This window comes from Oncorhynchus mykiss, chromosome 1 (assembly GCF_057628025.1).
Source record: "Oncorhynchus mykiss isolate SJ-2025 chromosome 1, ASM5762802v1, whole genome shotgun sequence".
Classification (NCBI taxonomy): domain Eukaryota; kingdom Metazoa; phylum Chordata; class Actinopteri; order Salmoniformes; family Salmonidae; genus Oncorhynchus; species Oncorhynchus mykiss.
In genome coordinates, this window is record NC_143022.1 from 55,033,466 (window position 1) to 55,060,260 (window position 26,795).

General features: G+C 42.4%; 2 protein-coding genes across 2 annotated transcripts; one reads left to right on the forward strand and one right to left on the reverse strand.

Moving 5' to 3' along the window:
* Window positions 1-13,557, reverse strand: LOC110524937 (rab GDP dissociation inhibitor beta). Its single transcript, XM_021604901.3, has 11 exons — window positions 13,354-13,557; window positions 12,762-12,869; window positions 12,237-12,336; window positions 11,595-11,729; window positions 6,132-6,330; window positions 5,568-5,699; window positions 5,243-5,342; window positions 3,707-3,878; window positions 3,243-3,387; window positions 1,506-1,560; window positions 1-552 (listed from the first exon to the last, which is right to left on the reverse strand). Exons 1-11 carry the CDS (start codon window positions 13,555-13,557, stop codon window positions 397-399), a joined length of 1,506 nt encoding a protein of 501 aa, XP_021460576.2. The 3' UTR covers window positions 1-396.
* On the forward strand, window positions 13,531-26,593 carry LOC110524927 (transcription initiation factor TFIID subunit 3). Its single transcript, XM_021604891.3, has 7 exons — window positions 13,531-13,938; window positions 14,989-15,240; window positions 18,041-19,938; window positions 20,023-20,105; window positions 21,851-22,079; window positions 24,906-25,012; window positions 25,248-26,593. The coding sequence occupies exons 1-7, from the start codon at window positions 13,773-13,775 to the stop codon at window positions 25,360-25,362; spliced, it is 2,850 nt and encodes a 949-aa protein (XP_021460566.3). The 5' UTR covers window positions 13,531-13,772; the 3' UTR covers window positions 25,363-26,593.
* Window positions 26,594-26,795: the final 202 nt, after the last annotated feature.

The following is a 26,795-nucleotide window of genomic DNA, read 5'->3' on the forward strand; positions in this document are numbered from 1 at the left end:
TTTGTTTCTCTATTACAGATCAAATATTTATTTATTTCACTTTAACACAGAATATTACCTTATGTAAAAATACAATTTATATCACAATTATAGACTACGTATAAACCCCTGAATAAAACTCTTTGGCGACATTCACATGTCAGAATTTGAAGAAACGTTCATGATGGTACACAATGTGATCATTGCATGTTCTTAACCAACTGTCAAATTCATTATAAAACGCAGCCACCCAAAATTGTCCGCATGCCAGTAAACACTTTTCTTTATTTTTTTTTCTACAAACATAATTCCATTGTTTTAAAGGGTCATAGATACAGATTCCAACAATGCATTTGGATTATAAACCAGTTTGTTAAGATTTGGAGCTGTCTGGACACTAACATGATGCTGACACTATCACTGATCACCTGCGTCTCCAAAGATGTCATTCTTCGTGCGCTCCATCTCGGCAAAGTCAAACTCCGTGCCCATCACGCGCTTGTAAATGTCCTTGATGTCGTCACAGGTGGTCTCGAAGTGGGTTGTTGCATCATACGTACGGGAGATAAATATCTGCAGATATCCCAGATGCATAGAAGGGAAAGAGGGGGAAAAAAAGAAAAACAAGTCTAAACCAATGTATACAAATCATGTCTACAGGCCTATGACTGAATAGGCTATAGCTAGGTTTCCATCCAATTGGCGACAGATTTTCATACGAATATTCTAAAATATACAAAGAAAATATCTGAATTTTCCCACCAGTGCTATGTTTTCACCAAATGGACGTGTAGCCGATAAAAATCAGTGCACACAATGTATTTTTTCACTTAAAATGTTCATGTAGCAAATACAAATCTAAAGTTCAATGCGTTTCCATCACATTTTCAACTCTACCTAAAGGAAATGTGCGTTATAAAGCAAAATGTGCCTACTCCTGGTCTTGGCACCTGCGCTCGAGCCAATACCTTGCAGATACTGTAGTGCGGGTAGGCTGTGTGGGTTTGCTAGTCTACATTATTTGATTATTATGGATAAGAGTGAGAAGATTTTTATTTGTCAAACGGCAGTCAAGCATCAATCATAACGTCACCAGAATAAGACCCTCGATTTTTATTGGAAAGCAGCATCAAACTTATCACCCTGCACTTTCACCACCCTGGGAAATTCATTATAATTTATAACTGCATGGTTTCCAAAGTCGTAGTGGGAGGACCACACACCATATCAAGGTCAAGTGATATGCTGGTTTTTATATCAATATTTTCACATAAAGTCGATACCACCGCCATTTCAGGCACAAAACGATCCCACCATGTCGAATGAACAAATTATCTGTCGGCATTTATAAAATTACACCAAAAATTCCTGTTTCCATTACAGCTATCATTATTTTTATTTTTTTTAAATATGACTTTACTTGTATAAAAACTGGATGGAAACATGGTTAGTGTTCAGAAAATGTTTGCGCCTCCTGTTGATTTCAAAGTGCAGCACAACAAGAGGATTAGGAAATATGCACTTACCTGGCTGTCTTTTCCCATGTCAGTTGGTGCATACTGATCACTGATGCTCACAAACCTGAGGAGAGAAGTTTTCAACAGGGTAAGGAAACATGAATTTGGAATCAACCAAGTGCATTACACCTCAGTCATGTGAAAATAATATTACAGCATTGAATTCCAGTGATGTGAGCCCTAACATACCACAGTGCATTTGTAAAGTATTCGGACCCCCTTGACTTATTCCACATTTTGTTATGTTACAGCCTTATTCTAAAATTCATGAAAACAGTTTTTTTCCCCCTTAATCTACACACAATACCCCATAATGACATGGGCATTTTTGCTAATGTATAAAAAAAATGGACTTACATTTTTTTTTAAATCATAACAATTCAGACCCTTTACGCAGTACTTTGGCAGTGATTACAGCCTCGAGTCTTCTTGGGTATGACGCTACAAGCATGGCACACTTGTATTTGGGGAGTTTCTACCATTCTTCTTTGCAGATCCTCTCAAGCTCTGTCAGGTTGGATGGGGAGCATCGCTGCACAGCCATTTTAGGGTCTCTCAAGAGATGTTCGCGGGTTCAAGTCCGGGCTCTGGCTGGGCCGCTCAAGGACATTCAGAGACTTGTCCCGAAGCCACTCCTGCGCCGTCTTGGCTGTGTGCTTAGGGTTGTTGTCCTGTTGGAAAGTGGGGTTGTTGTCCTTAAGGTTGTTGTCCTGTTGGAAACATTAGCCCCAATCTGAGGTTCTGAGTGCCCTGGAACAGGTTTTCATCAAGGATCTCTCTGTACTTTGCTCCATTCATCTTTCCCTCGACCCCGACTATTCTCCCAGTCCCTGCTACTGAAGAACATCCCCACAGCATGATACTGCCACCACCATGCTTCACCGTAGGGATGATGCCAGCTTTCCTCCAGACCAAAAAGTTCTATCTAGGTTTCATCAGACCAGAGAATCTTGTTTCTCATGGTCTGGAAGTCCTTTAGGTGCCTGCTCCAAGCAGGCTGTCATGTACCTTTTACTGAGGAGTGGCTTCCCTTTGGCCATTCTACCATAAAGGCCTGATTGGTGGAGTGCTGCAGAGATGGTTGTTCGTCTGGAAGGTTCTCCCATCTCCACAGAGGAACTCTGGGGCTCTGTCAAAGTGACCATCAGGTTCTTGGTCACCTCCCTGACCAAGGCCCTTCTCCCCCGATTGCTCAGTTTGGCCGTGCGGCCACTTTAGGAAGAGTCTTGGTGGTTCCAAACTTCTTCCATTTAAGAATGGAGCCCACGGTGTTCCTGGGGACCTTCAATGCTGTACCTTTTTTGGTACCCTTCCCCAGATCTGTCTCGGAGCTCTACGACAATTCCCTCAACCTCATGGTTTGATTTTTGCTCTGACATGCACTGTCAACTGTGGGACCTTAAATAGAAAGGTGTGTGCCTTTCCAAATCATGTCCAATCAATTGAATTTACCACAGGCGGACTCCAATCAAGTTGTAGAAACATCTCAAGGATGAGCTCAATTTCAAGTCTCATAGCAAAGGGTCTGAATACTTAAGTAAATAAGGTACTTCTGTTTTTTATTTTGAATAAACGTCTGAACCTGTTTTCGCTTTGTCATTATGGGGTATTGTGTAGATTAACGAGGAAATGTTGTTATTTATTCAATTTTAGAATAAGGCTGTAACGTAACAAAATGTGGAAAAGGGGAAGGGGTCTGAAAACTTTCTGAATGCTCTGTATAGTATCACAGAATCAAAGGCCTACTTCTGTTCAATGGGCTCCAATAGATCCAGGGCCGGTTTGAGCTCCTTCTCTGGGTCATTGGTCTCCACTACGCTGCTGGCGATGGCAATGTACTTGCCCTGCGCTGCCACGTTGTGGGCCGAGGAGATCATACACACGTAGATGTCTAAAATGAAAACACAACATATCAGTGACATATCATTCACTAAGCTCTACTAGGTGGTGTTCAGTAGGATAAAAACTAGTAAAATGTTTTGAAACTGAAAATGTGCATATTTTTCCAGGTCCCTCCCCATTTTTTAAATTATATTTGGTGCCTAATGAACACAGTCAATACCATTCAAAAAGTCACAACATATTTCAGTGACAACTTTATTTCAACACAAGGATTTATGAAACGCTTATCTACTGCTTATGAATGTGGTATGTATGGTTACGAATGTATTATTAAGTATTTATGTAGGCTAGGTATCCAGGAATCTCACCATGTTTCCTGTTGACCTGGATCTGAGGAATGATGATCTGACAGGAGTTGACATCGCCGGTGTTCTTGATGGGGTGGCTCATGACACAGATGATACGGACCACTTGGCCGACCTTGCTGACTCTGTCCATGATGTAGCTGGGGTCACAGATCAGCTGCTTACAGCGGGCTATCTAGAGAGGGAAGGAGAGATGGTAGTGGTTAGGGTTATAGTTAAGGTTAGGATAGGATGGGTTAGAGTACGGGTTTACGTTTTGGGTAAGGCATAGGGTTAGCCAACTTCCACCTGGAAACATTCAAAATCCGTTGGTTGTAGACACCACCCTAATTGAATCGCCATTAAGAACTAATATCAAACAATATTTTATATACACTGCTCAAAAAAATAAAGGGAACACTAAAATAACACATCCTAGATCTGAATGTATGAAATATTCTTATTGAAAACATTCCTCTTGCAGGAACTGCTGACACACTCCAGCCACATGAGGTCTAGCATTGTCTTGCATTAGGAGGAACCCAGGGCCGACCGCACCAGCATATGGTCTCACAAGGGGTCTGAGAATCTCATCTCGGTACCTAAAATGGCAGTCAGGCTACCTCTGGCGAGCACATGGAGGGCTGTGCGGCCCCCCCAAAGAAATGCCACCCCACACCATGACTGACCCACCGCCAAACCGGTCATGCTGGAGGATGTTGCAGGCAGCAGAACGTTCTCCATGGCGTCTCCAGACTCTGTCATGTGCTCAGTGTGAACCTGCTTTCATCTGTGAAGAGCACATTGCGCCAGTGGCGAATTTGCCAATCTTGGTGTTTTCTGGCAAATGCCAAACGTCCTGCACGGTGTTGGGCTGTAAGCACAACCCCCACCTGTGGACGTCGGGCCCTCATACCACCCTCATGGAGTCTGTTTCTGACCGTTTGAGCAGACACATGCACATTTGTGGCCTGCTGGAGGTCATTTTGCAGGGCTCTGGCAGTGCTGCTCCTTGCACAGAGGCGGAGGTAGCGGTCCTGCGGTTGGGTTGTTGCCCTTCTACGGCCTCCTCCACGTTGCCTGATGTACTGGCCTGTCTCCTGGTAGCACCTCCATGCTCTGGACACTACGCTGACAGACACAGCAAACCTTCTTGCCACATCTCGCATTGATGTGCCATCCTGCATGAGCTGCACTACCTGAGCCACTTGTGTGGGTTGTAGACTCCGTCTCATGCTACCACTAGAGTGAAAGCACCGCCAGCATTCAAAAGTGACCAAAACATCAGCCAGGAAGCATAGGAACTGAGAAGTGGTCTGTGGTCCCCACCTGCAGAACCACTCCTTTATTGGGGGTGTCTTGCTAATTGCCTATAATTTCCACCTGTTGTCTATTTCATTTGCACAACAGCATGTGACATTTATTGTCAATCAGTGTTGCTTCCTAAGTGGACAGTTTGATTTCACAGAAGTGTGATTGACTTGGAGTTACATTGTGTTGTTTAAGTGTTCCCTTTATTTTTTTGAGCAGTGTATATATACACATTTGACAAAATCTCACCTCTCCCTCTGACTTGACCCCCACTACCTTTCCATTCTCCATAACAATCTCCTCTATGGGCTTGTTCAGCATGTAGGTCCCACCATAGATAGCACTCAACCTAGAGGAAGAGAGATCAATTCAAAGACACTGGTGAATAGCGGAGCATGGGCTGTGTTCATATGATTACTGCTGAGCAGACGCTTTTAGAGTCATGGTGCAGTGAGTGTAGAACATTTTCGGTGCGAGTATGTGATCCCTGCAGGAATTAAACCTTGGGTTCATCAACCAAAAGGCTTAAGATGGACAAATGATAATGGCAGGGAGGAGGTAAAGTGAATCTTACCTAGCAAAGCCTTGTGGCAGCTCCCCCAGGCCGTAGAGAGGGTAGAGGTAAGGACTCTTGCCGTATCTGGCCAGAGACTCACTGTAGAGCTTAATCCTGTTGATGGTGTCGATGCAGGGCTGGTCCAGGTAGCTGAGATCAAACAAAGAGATAACACTTCGTTATAACGTTCATGAATAAGCCATCCTAAATGCTTCTAAATATTTAAAATTTTACACTTTAAAATGTAAAGTCCCCATATTTGGGGACCCTATTAGATTTGTTTTATTCAATTCATCCCTATCTGCAAAAGCTGTGTGTCTGCGGAAAGCTGACTATCTTGGCTATTGATTGGTGCCTACAAATCTTTCATGTGACTTACTACCATATATGGGCATTCACAATAAATAAAATGATAAATAGAACAGCAAGAAACATACAAATATATATTAAAGTTGATAGTCTGTGTCTGAAAAGGCCACCCTATTCAGTGCACTACTTTTTACTAGACCCCTATGGGCCCTGGTAAAACATTTGTGCCCTATATATTGTGAATAGGGTGCCATTTCGGATACAGCCACTTACTCGTCTGTCCTGTAGAGCGCAAGGGCGTGGCCAGTGAAGTCCATCACATCCTGGCCCAGGCTGAACTTCTTGTACAGGTCACGCATTGTCGCCTTGTTGGGGTCGACACCCTCCATGGTTTTGGGATCGTTCACATCATAGTTGGCAACGAAGATCAAGAAGTTCCTGAAACGTCTCTTCTCGAAAATCCCCATCAAACCTGAGCGGGTGCAAAAAAGTCAATGAGACAGAAAAAGAATAACCTTTTGAAATAAGACTGAGAATGTGGTCCTGTGTGGCTCAGTTGAAAGGTTGTGGGTTCATTTGTGGCTTAAATTCCTGCACTCACTCACCTTAAGTCACTTTGGATAAAAGCTTCTGCTAAGTGGTATACACAGTGTAAAAAACAATAAGGACACCTTCCTAATATTGAATTGCACCCCCCACTTTTGCCCTCAGAACAGTCTCAATTTGTCGGGGAATGGACTCTACAAGGTGTCGAAAGCGTTCCACAGGGATGCTGGCCCATTTTGACTCCAATGTTTCCCACAGTTGTGTCAAGTTGGCTGGATGTCCTTTGGGTGGTGGAGCACTCTTGATACACACAGGAAAATGTTGAGCGTGAAAAACCCAGCAGCATTGCAGTTCGACATACTCAAACCGGTGTGCCTGGCACTTAATATCATACCCCGTTCAAAAGGCACTTAAATATTTGTATGTTTTGTACACTGTATAGCATAAGTTAATAGAATACTTGATTTACCTGCCGGTCTCACAGTAATTGACCGTTAATTAACATAAACACATCTAGCATGTCCTGTCTTCCACGCAAAGCCTACAAACCACTGATGCAGACCTTTGGAACATCTACATTTTAAAAAGTCTGATAAATCCATGTAATATAGCCTACACCATCACAATAAATACATTATTTAATTTTAGACAGGTCTAAAGAAAATGTAGTGTATTTCAGAAGAACAGAATAGCATACTGAGTTGTCCTCATGTTAGGCCCTGATCTGGCTATGCCATATGGCCGTGGGCTACTAGTTCATTTACCAAGCAAGATTTTCTTAGAATTCCGTATAATTACTTTATAGTATGAAGAATACAATTGAACATTTCTGAATAAAATAGAAAGGATATTTTCTCCAAACAATGAGGGAGTGCGCACATGTGGCTATTCTGTGTTTAACGGTTAACAAAGAAACAGTTCATTTCATATGCTTAATTTAGAGTTATTTATGTAACTTAAGTTGCGATAGAAATGTTGGGCTATAAGTTTTAATACATTCTAAAGCTGCATAATGCGACTCTAATGATGATTTGGAAAAAGTTGCATGAAAGGCATGAGCTCTGCTTTGTTTTATGCAGCCAGTGGCCATTACGCCCTTGGGCTGAATATAATAATTATAATTCCCTTCTCCCCACAACGTGCCGAAGCACCTCTCACTCACATGGCTCTCAGTCACGTGATCGGGTCTTTCTCACAGGCTACAAGTGAAGACAGACACATTGAGGACTAAACTGCGTGCGTACTTATCCAATTCCGTGGCACATATTGAAGAGATTGGATGAATTGTCCAGATTTATTTTTCATCAGCCAACAAGATGAGTTGGCCTAACGAACAGCAAAAGCACTAGCCTACGTCAATATACTATCCACCATAGTACAAAAAAGTTAACCTATTCTATTGTGCGAGAAATAAATATTCCAAACATAGTCTGGGATAGTTGTGGGATGCGATAGATCCAAAATGAATACAACCACTAACATAAAAAAATAAATACATTGTTTTAAGCAATGAGCTTGAAGCAAAAGATACCATTTAGCTTAATGTTGATAAACTATTATCATGATGTGCCCTCAGGGGAGAATCACCCCCCCTCTACATTTTTATGACTTTACGACAGGTCATAAATACCTGGTAGAAACTGCCATGCAGAATTAAGGGGGAGAGTCTACCAGAACAAAGAGATTCTCTTAGTTCAAAACCCCTAATCCACAAAATGGGAGAACTAAACAATATTTCTACTTTTGAGAATGTGGGAATGATCCGTGGACACTTAAGGGACAGTCATGTCGAGTGTGTTTCATTTGGTGATCTCATGAAGGACAGGAAACACACAACTGTATCTCTTAAAGCAGTGATTCGCAACTTGGGGGGAGATATTGGTTATCTGAATTCGCCCACTGTGACAAAGCAAGGGATGAGGCACAATCGATTTGAACAGAGGGACAAAGTGGATGCCTTCAAGATGAAGCTTACCTTTTGGGCAAATATTTCTAAACGGGAGGATTGACATGTTTCCCAATGATGATTTCAAGATTCAGAATCTGATCAACAAAGCACACAGCAACAGACTGAAAAAAACTGTTAAACAGCATCTTGTCAAGCTGAAGGGAAAGTTTTGTGACTACTTCCTGGATGAGAACAGGAGACAAGACACCTTTTGAGTGGAGATGGGAAGTGTCATGTTGCTAAGCAAAGAAGAGGATCAGCTGGTGGAGCGGTCATTTGATCGTGGACTGAGCATGCACATTCCGGAAATGACACTGCCACAGTTCTGGTGCAGCGTAGTGGGAGAGTATGCTGCTCTCGTCTGTCACGCAATCAGAATCATGTTACCGTTTAGCACTACCTATCTCTGAAAGTGGCTTCTCTGCTATGGCAGTTGAAAACTAAAAGCAGAAACAAACTGGACAGCCAGCATGACCTCCGAGATGCCCTGTCAAACATCAGCCCAGACATGAATAAACTTATCAAACTGAAGAATCACCCCCAGTTTTCCCACTGATGGGCCACACACACACACACACACACACTAAATAAACAGGTCAATTAGTTATTGTTCAGTATGTTCATTATTACTGTTAATTCATTCTGACATTCATATATACATTTCATTGAACTGGTTAAAAATGTACACCTTTTCAAGGTTGTGAAGCTATTCATATGGTAATTGCTGATTACGAAATCCTAATGATTGTCGTTTTTCTATTTTAAAACACTGGTATGCGTTACTGTTCATTAACATTATTGGACTGGTTTCGATGGCATGTTCTGAATCTAATAATTTATTACACCCACTCTTGAACTGGTTGCCTTAAATGGCTTATTCTCTTGAATTGACAATAAATGTTTTCTCAGTTAATATGGCTGTGTAATGACTTTCTTTAATACCATAATAGTAGCCCATTGAGACAGTCTATTTTGCAAGTGAAGCCTGCCCAAGATGGCAGCTGCAATACAACGTTAAAATATAGCTGCAATACAACAGTCCATAATATTGCATCACGACTAAATTGTCATTGTCAATTTTGGGTCCCCAGGCAAAACCAGTTGAGAACCACTGTGTTAAAGTGTACATTTCCCAGCTGTCAGGTTTACATCTAAATATTGTGAAAAGTATGTGATTAAACATGAAACTATTTGTGAAAAGATGTAATGCGATGTTAACCTTCTAAACGAGAGTAAGGATTTTCATATAAAGATTAACTAGTCAGCGGCCACGCCCATGTGAGCATAGAAATTATGTTGGTGTCAACCACCCTTTTCTACTCCAGAATATAAAACCACCCATGACGAAATTTACATTTTAATGCCAAAGAGACCCACGGTAAGCCGGATGTCTCGGATGGTTAAGAAGTCAGAAAACGCCAGGACATCGTCCCCAAGTTGGAATGGCTACAATTCTATAGGCCACGGAGACCATACAGCTGTAGTTTTGTTACACGGCTGGAAATGGTTAAACTGAGACTATTGATCACTACAGAATAAAAGCAAAATCTTAGACACATAATTACTATTCTGCAGCTAGAAATGACATAAATCCAGATTGAGAATACCGACAACCGACGAAGCATCTATTCTATGAGAACATTACCGAATGGTACTCTGAAGTATCCATTCTAAACACCTACAACCATGAAAGACATTGGTATTTCTGGGAAAGTTAAGCAGAGACTCTGATGAACTCTACAGGACGATTGAGTGTTTTCAACGGAGAGACAACAACGACATATGGGAGTAAATATATACATTGCAATTATTCTCGAATGAGCGGCCGTTCATGTGCAAAGGATTAGCATTTCAATGATTAGAATTATTCACTGTGTGTGCCCTGGCCACATCTGCAGTCCTCATGCCTCCTTGCAGCATGCCTAAGGCACGTTCACGCAGATGAGCAGGGACCCTGGGCATCTTTCTTATGGTGTTTTTCAGAGTCAGTAGAAAGGCCTCTTTGGTGTCCTAAGTTGTCATAACTGTGACCTTAATTGCCTACCGTCTGTTAGTGTCTTAACGACCATTCCACAGGTGCATGTTCATTAATTGTTTATGGTTCATTGAACAAGCCTTGTGTTTAAGCCCTTTAAAATGAAGATCTGTGAAGTTATTTGGATTTTTACAAATTATCTTTTAAAGACATGGTCCTGAAAAAGGGACGTTTCTTTTTGTGCGGAGTTTATTTGGAAAGTTGATAAATAAATATAGAAAGCTGATGGGGCCACAGTGTCTCCTGACCCCTCCTGTCTCAGCCTCCAGTATTTATGCTGCAGTAGTTTATGTGTCGGGGGGCTAGGGTCAGTTTGTTATATCTGGAGTACTTCTCCTGTCCTAATCGGTGTCCTGTGTGAATCTAAGTGTGCGTTCTCTAATTCTCTCCTTCTCTCTTTCTTTCTCTCTCTCTCGGAGGACCTGAGCCCTATGACCATGCCCCAGGACTACCTGACATGATGACTCCTTGCTGTCCCCAGTCCACCTGGCCGTGCTGCTGCTCCAGTTTCAACTGTTCTGCCTTATTATTATTATTCGACCATGCTGGTCATTTATGAACATTTGAACATCTTGGCCATGTTCTGTTATAATCTCCACCCGGCACAGCCAGAAGAGGACTGGCCACCCCACATAGCCTGATTCCTCTCTAGGTTTCTTCCTAGGTTTTGGCCTTTCTAGGGAGTTTTTCCTAGCCACCGTGCTTCTACACCTGCATTGCTTGCTGTTTGGGGTTTTAGGCTGGGTTTCTGTACAGCACTTTGAGATATCAGCTGATGTACGAAGGGCTATATAAATACATTTGATTTGATCCTCTTTTTAATAGAGGCTATTGCATATCCTGTATCGCATAGCCTGTCAAAAGTATTGTGCAACATGAGCTCATGGGCTGTCATTAAGTGTTTGATTAGATTTGCATTGATGTCAGAGTGATTAGAGGGACAATAGAGTGCTGAGTAGCCTAATTGGAGAAGCCAAATTACCATGACTAAACAGTCACATGCAATTTGACTGACTTCGTGATCTTCGACTGCTGGTTTGGCGATAATACTGCACCTCAACGGCCCTAGGAGTGACACAAATCTTTTTTTCTTAACTTGACAAAAAAATGTATGCACTCACTGTACTGTAAGTCACTTTGGATAAAAGCATCTGGCATAGCCTATATTATAGAAATAGGCAAATGAAAATCCCATTGATATACTCACTGGAGGCCAGTGCCTCGGTCTCAGTAACCGGCACTTTGTAGATCGCTCCCTTCTTGTAGACATAGCTGCCCTCGATTACCTTGAAGTCCAGGTAACGGGTCACCTGAGTGATCAGCAACATTCGCACAAGCTGACCTGGGTATAGAAGGGAAAAAAATAGGTAACGTTTGTTAAGGGATGCAATGGAAAACATGTCAAAACAATCCTGATGTATACCAAGACGAAAGAAGCTGCTGAGGGAGAGGCCTTTGATAACATTCATAAAAAGTAGTTTACGTGGGTTGTATTCATTAGGGCATGCGGCAGAAATCATTTTATAACATTTTGCAAAAGAAAATGAAAACGTCTTCTTGGACAAGTCCAAGTAGTCCCTTTCTGTACAGTCCCCTTTCTTCTGTGTCGTGGCTAATAAACACAAACCATCAATGAGGATTATATCTGGAATACCATGGGTGTATTCATTAGACGATGACCGTAGCAAACAGTTACAAAACATTTTGCAACAGAAGCCCTTTACTCCAAATGTAAAATGTTTTGCAACGAAAACAAACGTTTCTATTGGACAAATGCACGTTGGTTCCTCACAGTTTCATTCCGTTTGGGATCCTAGTGAATTGAATAGACCCCACATTGCTTTCCTACCATTGGCCATCAGAAACTTTGGGATGAGGTCCACGCTCCAGTCCCGACCTCTTCCCATGGACTCTGGAGGTTTGCCTGGAAGACTGAAGCGCTTGTACAACTGGAGGGGGACAAGAAGAAGACAAACAGAAATGATTAAACTTTGTATTATTACTTCATCAATTTCATTAATGACTTAGTTTATTTAACAATAAAACATAAAGCTGTCAGATTTTGAGTATCTGAAACTCAGGACGTGCCACGAAGTATTGATATAACACCGAGATGTGAGTGATAGCATACATAATATAACATATATCTGTGTGATAGCACCACACAGTGGGGGCTGTGGAACCTAAGGTTAATAATCTAAAACCCTTTTGACACTACTGAGCCAAGTTAAACCAATTACTGGGCTGGCCTAGTTAAGGATCCACCATAGTTGCTGGAAGGGAATATGTGTAAAGAAAATATCCCAGTGAGCTAAGTATGGTTCGGCATTATAGTATGAAAAGGGTCATATTCATCTTGTGTGTCTTTGCTTACATCTTCCAGTGGCGTGATGGACGCACTCTCTGCTCCATAGTAAGAGTTCCTGTCCATATGAAGCACCTTCTTCCCCTTCACTGACATAATGCCAGACAGAATGCATTCCTATGGAAGAAAAATATAAGTCAGATAGCTCGGTAGCTACACAAAAAGATATGTAAAAATTGTAATTTATGTTTTAAATGTGTAAACAATTTAAACAACACAGTAAAGACAAATTTAAGCCCAGCGAGCTAACAACACAACTAGCTGACTGATACAGTAACTACTTAGCATAGCTAATTAGCTCCATTTTACTAAAGGGAAAATAACTGGAAATACTGTTGTATGGGAGTTGTCCCTTGTTCCTGAGCGGGGAAAGTATCACCACTCGGATAACACTAATGAGAATCACAGTAGACACCGATTTCCTGAGAAACAAAATCTGAAATTTGAGATCTAACAAACGAGCAAGCAAGCTAATTTAGCACTAACGTGAGTTAGCAGCTTGTTGGCCATGACATTAGCCTACAGATTAGCCTACACATCTAGGTTAGTAGCTGTGACCATTGTTGGACGGTTGTACTATATTGCTTTTGTCAGTTCTCACCGTTAGGCCGGTCCCGAGAACAATAACATCGTATTCTTCATCCATACTGAGTGTCCTTCTGTACTTTATCCCTAAATATATAATTTTTGTTAGTGGAAATGGAACGGCTGTTTGATAGTTTAAGAAGTTGTTCGGCTGCACAGCGCAGGTAATGATACCCGTGAACGTACCCTTCTCTGTGGGTTGGCGGATGTTTTTGCGCATGTCTAATCGACGTTTTCTGGGATGGGTTTTTTATCGGTGGAAACAAGATGGCGGCTCTGGCAAGAGCGCCAACATATATACTCGAATAGATGTCAGAAGTATCCCTCATCGAGCGTTTTGTTCACAACCTGCACGTCTTTCATGCATCATGAAGACCGGGAGCATGTTTTATAGCCGGGATTGAATAAACTAGGACCGTTATTAAAGTCAGCAAGATGTGCGAGAGCTATGCTCGCTCGCTGCTGCGTGTGTCGGTGGCGCAGATCTGCCAAGCGCTGGGCTGGGATGCAGTGCAGCTCACAGCCTGCGACCTGCTCTCCGATGTTCTTCACAGATATATCCAGCAGTTAGCCAGGGGTTGTCATCGATACTCGGAGCTATGTAAGTACTGTGTTTCAGACATGTCCACTGTAAATTAAATTCATCTGTCTAGGTATTGGGTCGCGTTGTTTATTCCACGCTCTGTGACTAGCGCCTCCTCCAATCAAGGCCTAGTGCTAATGTCAGAGACATGTACAGTAAAGTTAGCCTAACTCTTAGTCATGTAAACAATGACTAGGTTGGTTTGCAAAAGTAATTTCCCAAGCATTACATGTATTTAATGTTTAGCTAACTACAGTCATGATATACATTTAGTCGCTTATGACCATGTTTGTTTCTCAATTTGAAACGGGTCATACTGTGGTGTGTGCTAACTAGCTAGCTCAGATGTCAACATGGGGGAGTGTTCTAACATACTGTAGTTCCAATGAAAACAGTGTGGTATCTTGTTTAGAAATGGGTTTAAAAAAAGACTAGGTAACGTTAGCTGTAAATGCCGCTGTATTTCCCGGGTTGAATTTAATCAATGATTTGCTGAAGGCATAATTGATGGTCTAAAAAACAACTTCTGTCTGATTTTTGAAAATCTCTTACGTCATGCAATGGTGTAAAAGACTTCACTCAGTTAGTTTGTTGTAGTGTGTATACTGAAGACGGGTTGGTTGTTTAGCAACAACCGACCCATGCACAACTATGGGGCAAAACAGACCGTGTTGGCTTAGATTGTTGACAACATGTCAACTTAATTTCGTCTCCAATGTTTATGTAAATTTGCATAATGTCATGAGCACTTGTCTCTCAAATATGTACTTACAGCTGTTGGTTTTCTAGCTTGCTAATTTGACACCTCAAAACAAAACATGGTATCAAGAACAAGATAAAACTAACTGAAACAAGCCACCTACGATCCCCCACATAGAAGCTTCTAGTCATTGTTGCCAACTATTTGGCCATCCAGAACCACAATAACACAGACTTCTGCCCCATTGAAGCGTGCATATCTTTTTTTACGCTATCAGCTAACCCATCTATAGTACTGCATTCATAGAAGGGGAAGGAAACATAAAGAGTTGATCACGTCTCATGCATGCACTTTTCCTCTCGTCCTAGATGGGCGAACAGACCCAGTACTGGAGGATGTGGGCCAGGCCTTCAGACTGCTGGGTGTGAGCCTGTCTGAGCTGGAGGACTATGTCCATAACCTGGAGCCTGTGGGGTTCTCCCAGCAGACACCTCTCTTCCCCCTCAGCAAAAATAACATGCTGCAGTTCCCTCAGCCTGGAGTGGGGGTACGGGGGGATACCGAGGAGAGGAGGGAATACATTCCAGATTATATGCCACCCTTGGTCTCTTTGCAAGAAGGTGAGGACTTTAACTATATTAATTGTGTCTGAAGGAACTGTGTGTGTGAGACTAGGGCTGTGATGGTCATGAAACTTCCTCAGCCGGTTATTGCCATGTAAATGACTGTCGGCCTCGCGGTAATTGACCGTCAATTAACATAAGGCCATTAACATCTACAGGCCTCCACACATACAAGCTGCTGATGCTCGCCTTTGGAACATCTACATTTAAAGTCTAATACATTAGTTTAATATGCATCATCACAATAAATAAATAAATACATTATTTCATTTAGGCAGGTCTAAAGAATCATGATATGAAGAAAATGTATTTCAGAAGAACAGAATGTATGTTATATGCTTAGCCTATTTCACTACATGTATCAACCACTGTTTGAGGAGCATGCAGCCTCTTGCTGTGCGACAGGTTATATTCCGCCAAAACTCTGTGTGCCATAGACTCGCCAACAGTGTTCCTGCAGCTACCCAGTGCTTAATTTGGGAAACCAAGTGAAATCTGTTCTGGAACGTTGATAGCAGTGTTTTCACAATGAAACATATTGCTTTAAACTGTTGACAGCCTCTCTCTCTGCGCACACTCGAGAAAGAAATGAAGGAGAGAGAGGCGGAGATGGAAACGTACAGTGGTGAGGTATTCTATTGCCAAAGGTAATGTCAGCCCATTAATTATGAAAATATAAAAAATGCCTTTATTACTAGGCTATTCAAAATCAAATACAAATGCACTATAATTGTAGGCTAACTCGAAGCCGCCCTGCACAATCAATGAGCCAACAGCATCACCTAGACCTTATATGTTCTCTCCCAGTCTCATGGATAGAAAGTTTGGAGCGTAGCATAAGGTAACCAGCCCATCCAGTATGCATAATACAGTCCAGTACTAGAATTAGTTTAATTTTGGAGTATAGGCTAGACCAATTATGTATCAAAGACCTCTTAAATCGTTTAAAAATATATATATATATTTTTTTTTATTCTGCCATGCGTATTAGGCTATAAAGGCATAATCATTATTTTAATTATAGGTTTTTTTCTGGCTTGGGCTCATATAGGCCTATGCATAAGCTCTAATACAGTGCCTTCAGAAAGTATTCACACACTTTTTCCACATTTTGTTTGTAAAAATAATTTTTAAATAATAATAAATTGATTAAATTGACTTTTGTTTCCCACAGGCCTACACACAATACCCCATAATGTCAAAGTGGAATTATGTTTTTCTGAATGTTTATAAATGTTTAAAAGCCACCCTGACAAATGCATCTACATTAATCTACATCTACTTTTGGGGCAGCAGTTAGCCTAGTGGTTAGAGCGTTGGACTAGTAACCGAAAGGTTGCAAGATCGAATCCCCGAACTGACAAGGTAAAAATATGTCAATCTGCCCCTGAACAAGAAAGTTAAAAAGTCACATAAGTTGCATGGACTCAATCGGTGTGCAATAATAGTGTTTAACATGATTTTTGAATGACTACCGCATCTCTGTACCCCACACATACATCTGTAAGGTCCGTCAGTCTAGCAGTGAATTTCAAACACAGATTCAACCACAAAGACCAGGGGAAAAGAAGGGCACCTATTGGTAGATCGGTTTAAAAATATATATTTAAAAAAAAACTGAATATCCCTTTGAACATGGTGGAGTTATTAATTACACTTTGGATGGTTTATCAAAACACCCAGTCACTACAAAGATACAGGCGTCCTTCCTAACTCAGTTACCACTCAGGGATTTCACCATGGGGCCAATGGTGACTTTAAACAGTTTCAGAGTTTATTGAATGTGATAGGAGAAAACTGAGGATGGATCAACAACATTGTCGTAACACCTTAATACTAACATAATTGACAGAGTGAAAAGAAGGAAGTACAGAATAGTAATATTCTATTTGACAGAGCTTGAAGAATTTTGAAAAGAATAATGGGCACATATTGTTCAATCCAATTGTGCAAAGCCCATAGAGACTTGCCCAGAAAGACTCGCAACTGTAATCACTGCCAAAGGTGATTCCTTAACGTATTGACTCAGGGGTATTTCAGTATTCATTTTGAATACATTTACAAAAGTTTCTAAAAACAGGTTTTCACTTTGTCATTATGGGGTATAGTGTGTAAATTCAGGCTGTAACACAACACAATTTGGAATGTCAAGGGGTATGAATACTTTCTGAAGGCACTGTATGCTTATAGTGTTTTGATTTAATCTTAGAAAGCATTGCCCATTTAGTTGTGTTAGGCTTTAAAACAACATCCATGACGACCATGTTTTCCACTCAGTTTCAACCTGTTGTTTAACTTCTTTCTTCAAATTGATCATCACAGTGAGGTCAATTTTAAAAGCATGATACTGTTATGATGAGTGTTTGATGGGATTTTCAATTGCATTTGCTTTGATGTCGGAGTGGTTTAGAGGGACAATAGACCGCTGAGTACCAGGCCATTAGCACCTGTCAGTTGTTAACGAGTTGGGTACTGAATGCATGTCCAGAGTGCCTAAGAGGAGATTACCGTGACCGTTTGACTGCGGTTATGACTCATGACTGCTGGAGTAGCGGTAATATGTTCACCGCAACAGCCCTACGTGAGACACGTGTGCGTGCATTTGTGTGTTAATGGGGTTACGATGGAGAGATAATCCATGCTTTTTTTCTTTTCTTTGTCCTTTAATACAATACTAATCAGAGGGTGAGATTGATTGAATGACAGTGATGAACCTTTGACTTTCTCTCTCACTCTCCCTCTGCTTCTCATTGCTGTGTCTCATCCTCTCTCCCTCTCTCTCTTCTCCCATCTATAGAAGAGGAGGAGGAAGAAGCCCTAGCTGACATGGGTACCTCTGCTGAGGCCATGCAGGTCCCGCTGGACGATACAGACGAGGACATGGATGACGACGAGGTGGTGAACGATGAGAACCACCCTGTGAAGAGACACTTGGACAGCCCCGACGCCGCCATGGGTATGATGCCCACCTCCAAGAGGCCTCGCATGCACCCCGGCTTCAGCCCCGACTGGAGCATGGAGCCCAGGGAGCCCCTCACCTCCCTCAACCCTCAGCGTGTCCCTCCAGGCATGATGGCCTCCCATTCCCACGACAGCATGGGTTCAATGTCTCTGTCCCCAGAGACACCTGGGCCTCCGACATTGTTCAGACCCCAGCCGGTGACCCCAGGGAGACACTCTGATCATAAGTCTCATGGCGGTCAAGGCCGCAAAGGGCCAAAAGGCTCATCCCCTGGTAGGCCACGGACTAAGTCCCCAAAAGGGGTCAATGCTGGTGGGGCTATGTCAGGCAGCCCCATCCGCTCTCCCAAATCTTCCAAGGAGCGGAAAAAGTCCCCGGGTCGGACCAAGAGCCCTAAAAGTCCCAAAAGCCCCAAGATGGGTTCTGGAGTCAAGTCTGGTTCTCACTCCCAGGGAAAAGCAGAGGCTCAGGCCCTGGCCCTACAGAGACTTCCCTTGTCGGCCCTCAGCGAGAGGATGGGGAAGGAAAACATCCACGTGCGGCAAAGCCTGGAGGAATGCGAGCTGGCGGGTTTCGTCTCTGATAAACTCTGCGAACCTGGCGGCGACAACGCTGATATTGATGATTCTATCGACGCTGTGATTGCCAGGGCATGCGCTGAGCGAGAGCCTGATCCGTTTGCCTTCTCATCAGGCTCCGAGTCGGAGAATGATGGCTTCTCCTCTCCACGGAGGCTTACTATCATGGAGCCAGGCGGAACGCCTAAGCTCTCACTAGGTGCCAACAGCCTGGGTAAAGACACTTCTACGCCGCTTCAACTCAATGCAGACGGTGGCCCCGGGAACTGGACCATGGACGACTCCATCAATGAGGTCCTACGTAAAGTAAACCAGGGAGGTCCCAATGCGGGACACCCCCAAGGCGAATCATACCTGTCCTCAGCATCCGCCTCGCCCCCGACCCCTGAGCCCCTCCTCAAGATGTACGAGGAGAAGAACAAGCTTGTCTCCTCGGCTGACATCAAGAAGAAACTCAAGAAGGAGCTGAAGACAAAGATGAAGAAGAAGGAGAAAGGAGAGAAGCCAAAAGATAAAGAGAGGGATAAGGACAAGGGGAAGATGAAAGAGAAGAACAAGGATAAGAACAGGGATAAGAGCAAAGATTCTTTCTCCAAGGAGGCCAAGATGCCGTGGAAGGACTTCGGTAACAAGGACGATGACCTCAGGGAACACTTCCTGGGTCAGAGGCCAGGGTTCGGCGGACCAGAGGGCTCCATGATCAAGATCAAGTCGCGAGATGGAGGGGATGGCAGTGGTAAGAAGGAGAAGGACAAACACAAAGACAAAAAAAAGGACAAGGAGAAGAGCAAGAAGGGCAAAGACAAGCGGGACAAGGGTAAGGACCGGCAGAAGATATCCTCCCTCACCCCGTTCGGTTTGGGTGACATGCCTGCCCTGTTCAGCCCATCGACGTGTCTCCGCATCCCCTCCATGCTGCCGCCTCTTCCGCCTATCCTCCAGGAAAAGGATGTGAAGAGCAAGGAGAAGGACAAGAAGAAAGACAAGAAGGAGAAGAAGAAGAAGAAAGATAAAGACAAGGAGAAGGAAAAGGAGAGGGAAAAGTCCAAGGAGAAGGAGAGGGAGAAAGAGGAGAAGAGGAAAGAGAAGGAGAAAGACAAGGAAAAACGGGAGAAGGAGAAAGAAAAGGAAAAAGAGAGGATTAGGCTGGAAAAGGTAAGCTGTGTTTTTCCAGTATTGATTTATAGTGTAGCGTTTGTAACAGTGACTAACTGGTTGCTCTCCTTTCTTCTGTCACAGGTGAGGGTGGAGACTCCAGTTGCTGTCCCATCACCAGTCATCCCCAGGCTTACCCTAAGGGTTGGGGCTGGCCAGGACAAAATGTATGTTTCTCAATTCAATTAAACTTTCTGTCCATATATATGTCCCTTCATTTAACTTACAGAGCATTCGGAAAGTTTTCAGACCCCTTCACTTTTTCCACATTTTGTTACATTACATCCTTATTCTAAAATGGATTAAATAAGAGATACCTTATTTACGTAAGTATTCAGACCCTTTTGCTATGAGACCTGAAATTGAGTTCAGGTGTATCCTGTTTCCATTGATCATCCTTGAGATGTTTCTACAAGTTGGAGTCGAGCTGTGGTAAATTCAATTGATTGGACATGATTTGGAAAGGCTCACTCACACCTGTCTATATAAGGTCCCAATGTTGACCGTGCATGTCGGAGCAAAAACCAAGCCATGAGATCGATGAAATTGTCTGTAGAGCTCCGAGACACGATTGTGTCGAGGCACAGATCTGGGGATGGGGACCAAAAAATGTCGGCAGCATTGAAGCTCCCCAAGAACACAGTGGCCTCCATCAGCCTTAATTGGAAGAAGTTTGGAACCACCAAGACTCTTCCTAGAGCCAGCCAAACTGAGCAATCGGGGGAGAAGGGCCTTGGTCAGGGAGGTGACCAAAAACCCGATGGTCACTTTGACAGAGCTCCAGAGTTCCTCTGTGGTGATGGGAGAATCTTGCAGAAGGACAACCATCTCTGCAGCACTCTACCAATCAGGCCTTTATGGTAGAGTGACCAGACTGAAGCCACTCCAAGATAAAAGGCACATGACAACCCGCCTGGAGTTTGCCAAAAGGCATCTAAAGGACTCTGACCATGAGAAGCAATATTATCTGGTCTGAGGAAACCAAGATTGAAGTTGTTAGCCTGAATGCCAAGTGTCACGTCTAGAGGGAACCAATACCATCCCTACGGTGAAGCATGGTGGTGGCAGCATCATGCTGTTGGGATGTTTTTCAGCAGCAGGGACACAGGGTGATTAGTCAGGTTCGAGGGAAAGATAAACAGAGCAAAGTACAGAGAGATCCTTGATGAAAACCTGCTCCAGAGCACTCAGGACCTCTGACTGGGGCGAAGGTTCACCTTCCAACAGGACACCGACCCTAAGCACACAGCCAAGACAATGCAGGAGTGACTTCAGGAAAAGTCTCTGAATGTCCTTGAGTGGTCCAGACAGAGCCAGAACTTGAACCCAATGGAAACTATGGAGAGATTTGAAAATAGCTGTGCAGCGATGCTCTCCATCCAACTTGACAGAACTTGAGAGAATCTGCAGAGAAGACTGGGAGAAACTCCCCAAATACAGGTGTGCCAAGTTTGTAGCTTAATACCCAAGAAGACTCGAGACTCTAATTGCTGCCAAAGGTGCTTCAACAAAGTACTGAGTAAAGGGTCTGAACACTTATGTAAATGTGATATTTGTTGTTGTTTTTTTAAAATACATTTGCGAACATTTCTTTAAAAAAAACTTTTTTTGCTTTGTCTTTATGGGGTATTGTGTGCTGATTGATGAGGGGGGAAAACAATTTAATCAATTTTAGAATAAGGCTGGAATGTACTTTCCTATTGCACTCTAATTTGTCCACATCATACAGTTACATCAAGCACATACAAAACACAGACACATATGAAACCATACATAGAAACACTGTACCTGACAAATGTTGTTGGCTCTGTGCTGCAAGGCAGCTGTATTGTTGATCTGAATGCAGTAATGTGTCATAGGCTCTGGTTTGATTCCCCCCCCCCCCTCTGTTTCTCTTTATATCCATCTCCAGAGTTATCAGTAAGGTAGTTCCCAATTCCGAGCCACCGCTGCCGCCACCCAAGATGCCAGCACCCAAGATCACCGCCACTAAATCAGGACCTGGCAGTCGCCTTCAGCCCCCACCTCCTCCACCACTATTGTCCCCAGTTGTACCCTCGTTGCTCTCCCCCGCCTCCATTCTGTCCTCCAGCAAACTGCCTGTACGCAGTGTGATCACTGAAACTGTCAGAACATACGTGGTGAGTCCCGGTCAGACCCTCTACCTCAACCATATACAAAATGATGTATCTGTCATGCCTATCCTCTATCTCAGGTTCTCAAACTTTTTGGGGCCGGGGACCCCTTTTGTGATAGCAAATTCATCAGGGAATAGCCTACAAGGAGTTTTACTATGATGTCTGCAGTGCATGGCTGGACTAGTGTTGTTACGACACCAGAATTTTGACTTCGATACCAGGTTTAGTATCACAATACTCGATACCAAGGCAAAAAAAAGCAGGCATATTAGCCAAAGTCACAGAATGGCCCTTGATCCAGACAGAGAAACTCAGCTATTGCTCTGTTCAGTTGCTGGGCATCTTTTAAGTTCAACATCATTACATTTAACATTTTTTAAGTCAAATTGTTCAGAGACGGACATGTATGCTTTAATGAATGAATTATACAATCAATGTGACTTTGGTAAAAACAATCTAACTACATAACAAAATAATGACAATTTATTTGAATGGTAAATCTCTATTGATGAACTGGGTAAATCAAGATGTAGCTTCGGCTGAGTCACAACACCGGTGAATACATATTCAATAGGAGTGTGTGTTGCATTGAGTTAGTGAGCATGTTTTGGATGATATCATCGGGCTAAAGATTACAAACACGCTGTTTTACTTCCATTCGGGACTTAAATTATTGTACTGATCATCAACATTTGCATATTTGGACATTTACTTTAACCAGTAATGACTCATTCACAAGGCAAGAGGGGGGCGGTGGTCGGAGCCCTACTCACACACAGTCAGTTCGCTGAGGCAATAGGTCATCTTTGGGAGAGACACGTGAGAGAGAACGATTTTAAGTGAATTAATAAAGTAGTTGCAATCAGCTTTAAAATCAGTATATTTTTCGCAATATAGTTTGCATATTATCACAAACAAAGTACTAGAGTAGTGAATTGATGTTAGCTTCAGCTGTAAGCTAGCAAGGAAAGTTAGCCTACAAATCTGGAAGCTACCAGTATTTTCTTGCATTGTAAAGTGTTCAGGGGACATTGGCTGCACTGATACAGACACATTTGACAGAATTCCCAAAATATCTCTTCTTTTTTTTTTTTTTACCAAACCGTTTTTCATGTTCTAACATCGAAAAAGTACCGAAGTTTCGGTATACCGTGCAACACTAGGCTGGATGTGTGATGTACAGTTGAAGTCGGAAGTTTACATTACACTTAGGTTGGAGTCATTAAAACTTGTTTTTCAACCACTCCACAAATTTCTTGTTAATAACAAACTATAGTTTTGGCAAGACGGTTAGGACATCCACTTTGTGCATGACACAAGGGATTTTTCCAACAATTGTTTACAGACAGATTATTTCACTTATAATTTACTGTATCACAATTCCAGTGGGTCAGAGGTTTACATACAAGTTGACTGTGCCTTTAAACAGCTTGGAAAATTCCAGAAAAGGATGTCATGGCTTTAGAAGCTTCTGATAGGCTAATTTACATAATTTGAGTGAATTGGAGATGTACCTGTGGATGTATTTCAAGGCCTACCTTCAAACTCAGTGCCTCGTTGCTTGACATCATGGGAAAATCAAAAGAAATCAGCCAAGACTTCAGGAAAAAAAATTGTAGACCTTCGCAAGTCTAGTTCATCCTTGGGATACATTTCCAAATGCCTGAAGGTACCACGTTCATCTGTACAAACAATAGTATGCCAGTATAAACACCATGGGACCACGCAGCCGTCATACCGCTCAGGAAGGAGACGGGTTCTGTCTCCTAGTGATGAACGTACTTTGGTGCGAAAAGTGCAAATCAATACCAGAACAACAGCAAAGGACCTTGTGAAGATGCTGGAGGAACAGGTACAAAAGTATATATATCCACAGTAAAACGAGTCCGATATCGACATAACCTGAAAGGCCGCTCAGCAAGGAAGAAGCCACTGCTCCGAAACCGCCATAAAAAAGCCAGACTACGGTTTGCATCTGCACATGGGGACAAAGATCGTACTTTTTGGAGAAATGTCCTCTGGTCTGATGGAACAAAAATATAACTTTTTGGCCATAATGACCATCATTATGTTTGGAAGAAAAGGGAGAAGGCTTGCAAGCCGAAGAACACCATCTCAACCGTGTAGCACGGGGGTGGCAGCATCATGTTGTGGGGGTGCTTTGCTGCAGGAGGGACTGGTGCGTTTCACAAAATAGATGGCATCATGAGGAGGGGAAATGATGTGGATATATTAAAGCAACATCTCAAGATATCAGTCAGGAAGTTAAAGCTTGGTCGCAAATGGGTCTTCCATATGGACAATGACCCCAGGCATACATCCAAAGTTGTGGCAAATGGCTTAAGGACAACAAAGTCAAAGTATTGGAGTGGCCATCACAAAGCCCTGACCTCAATCCCATAGAAAATTTGTGGGCAGAACTGAAAGCGTGTTTGAGCAAGGAGGCCTACAAACCAGGAGGAATGGGCCAAGATTCACCCAACTTATTGTGGGAAGCTTGTGGAAGGCTACCCGAAACGTTTGACCCAAGTTAAACAATTTATAGGCAATGCTACCAAATACTATTTGAGCGTATGTAAACTTCTGACCTACTGGGAATGTGAAATAAATCTGAAATAAATAATTCTCTCCACTATTATTTTGACATTTCATATTCTTAAAATAAAGTGGCGATCCTAAGACAGGCAATATTTACTAGGATTAAATATCTGGAATTGTGAAAAACCGAATTTAAATGTATTTGGCTAAGGTGTATGTAAACTTCCGACTTCAACTGTATATTCTTATTTTAGTCCTGAGTCCCTTGTTGCTTACAATTTCTTTCCGTAGATTCGTGATGAGTTGGGGAACCAGATCTGGATCTGTCCTGGTTGCAACAAGCCTGATGACGGCAGTCCCATGATCGGCTGTGATGACTGCGATGACTGGTACCATTGGTAAGAAAGGCTTTGCTTCATTCATTCATTTATCTACTGTGGTTCAGTCCAGCTGATATGACTAGTTATTGCTGCAGAAGTGAGGAACATTAACTAGGATACTAGTTGTCGAACCTAAAAAATATACTTATGCGGAAAGCTGATATCGACTTTTACTATGTATTTATCCCTTTTATATCCCTCCAACTTCCCTCCTTTCTTCACTCACTCACCGATTTTGTCCTTCTCTCCTCAGGCCATGTGTTGGGATGGTCTCGGCCCCTCCCGAGGACCAGCAGTGGTTCTGTGTGAAGTGTGCTGGCAAGAAGAAGGACAAAAAACACAAGAAGCGGAAACACAAAGTGCATTGAGACTACGCAAAACAAAGCACACTTTGGACTTTTCATTAGCTGGACTGACTGCTTCTTCAAGCCATACTGGAACACTTTTGGCACTGCTGTAAAAAAAAGAAAAGAAAGAAATTAAAAACATGACAGATAAGACATTCACACATCCTGATGATTTTTAGTGAATGACATGAGCCTAACAGACTCTTTAACCAGCACATATCCAACCTCAGCTTTTAAGGCTATGTCCTAGTTCTGTACCCTTCTCCCAACGTGTGCATGTGGCTTGCACACTAAAAGCATTGGATTGATGTAAGCATTGGCTGGAGAGAGTTTCCACCATTGTTTAAATCGGGAGAATTAGGACGCAGTCTTTGTTGTGCGAGCCCTTGGCCCAGCGTTCTGTAGGTGTGATGTTGTCACAGAGATCATGCCTTTCCATCATCGTGGTTCCAAACCGATCACTGTTGAGTTCAATGTTGTCAAAGATAGCATTGGCATGGTATAGAGAGAAATCTACATTCATCCATCTTCATATTATTCTTGTTGTTTTGTTAGTATTTCCATAACCTGGTCCGTTATCTGTTTGTGCTGTCTTGCCAAGTCCTATGGCCTTTGGCTTGAGTTGGAGATGGCAAGACAACACAAACATATCTGGGAACAAGGCTAGTATTTCCACAAAAAGGTCAACAACATCAAACTGAATGACAGATTCAGATCCCCCCCGGTTTTCTGCAGTATCATTTAAATATGTAATGTATATAAAGGTAACTGCATTTGTGTGTATTATAAAATGCGTAAATACCAACTTCCAACCAAGCCAAGTGCGTTCTGTTCTTAGGAGTCTTCTGACTTGTTAAATCCATTTCCAAATTATTATTTTTTTAAAAATGATTTTCTGTATATTTTTTTTAATTACATTTTTTTTCTCCCCCTTATGAATTATCCCCCAATCAGTTATACTGTAGCTGTGCTCGTTGTACACGTATCTCATTTTGCTGATATTTACAATATTAAAGCCTAACAGTCTCATTGCCATAATTTTTTTTCTCAAAATAAGTCACTCATTTGTACCTAACTTTTTTGTACGCAACTTTACTTTGATATCATTTGAGGGCATACGCACTTCTATCTTCCTTCATGCATTTACATTGATTGTTCTGTGCAATTTTGAACCTTTCCCTATACATTTTATTCCCTTTGTTTTGATGCATTTATTAATTCATGAAAATACAGTGGAAATATTTGAACAAAACAGTGAATTTGAATTTGTTAAATTAATCAGAAGATGTTTTGATGACGAAGTAGTAGTATGTCATTTTTGCCTTCTTTGGATTTCTGTCTGAGGAGCAGGGAGTCATACTGCTCAAAACATATCCGTGTCACCAGCTGGAGGTGAACCGCTAGCCGTCTCAGCTGTAGCAACCAAGAAGAGCCTAGTGCAGAGTGTTCGAGTA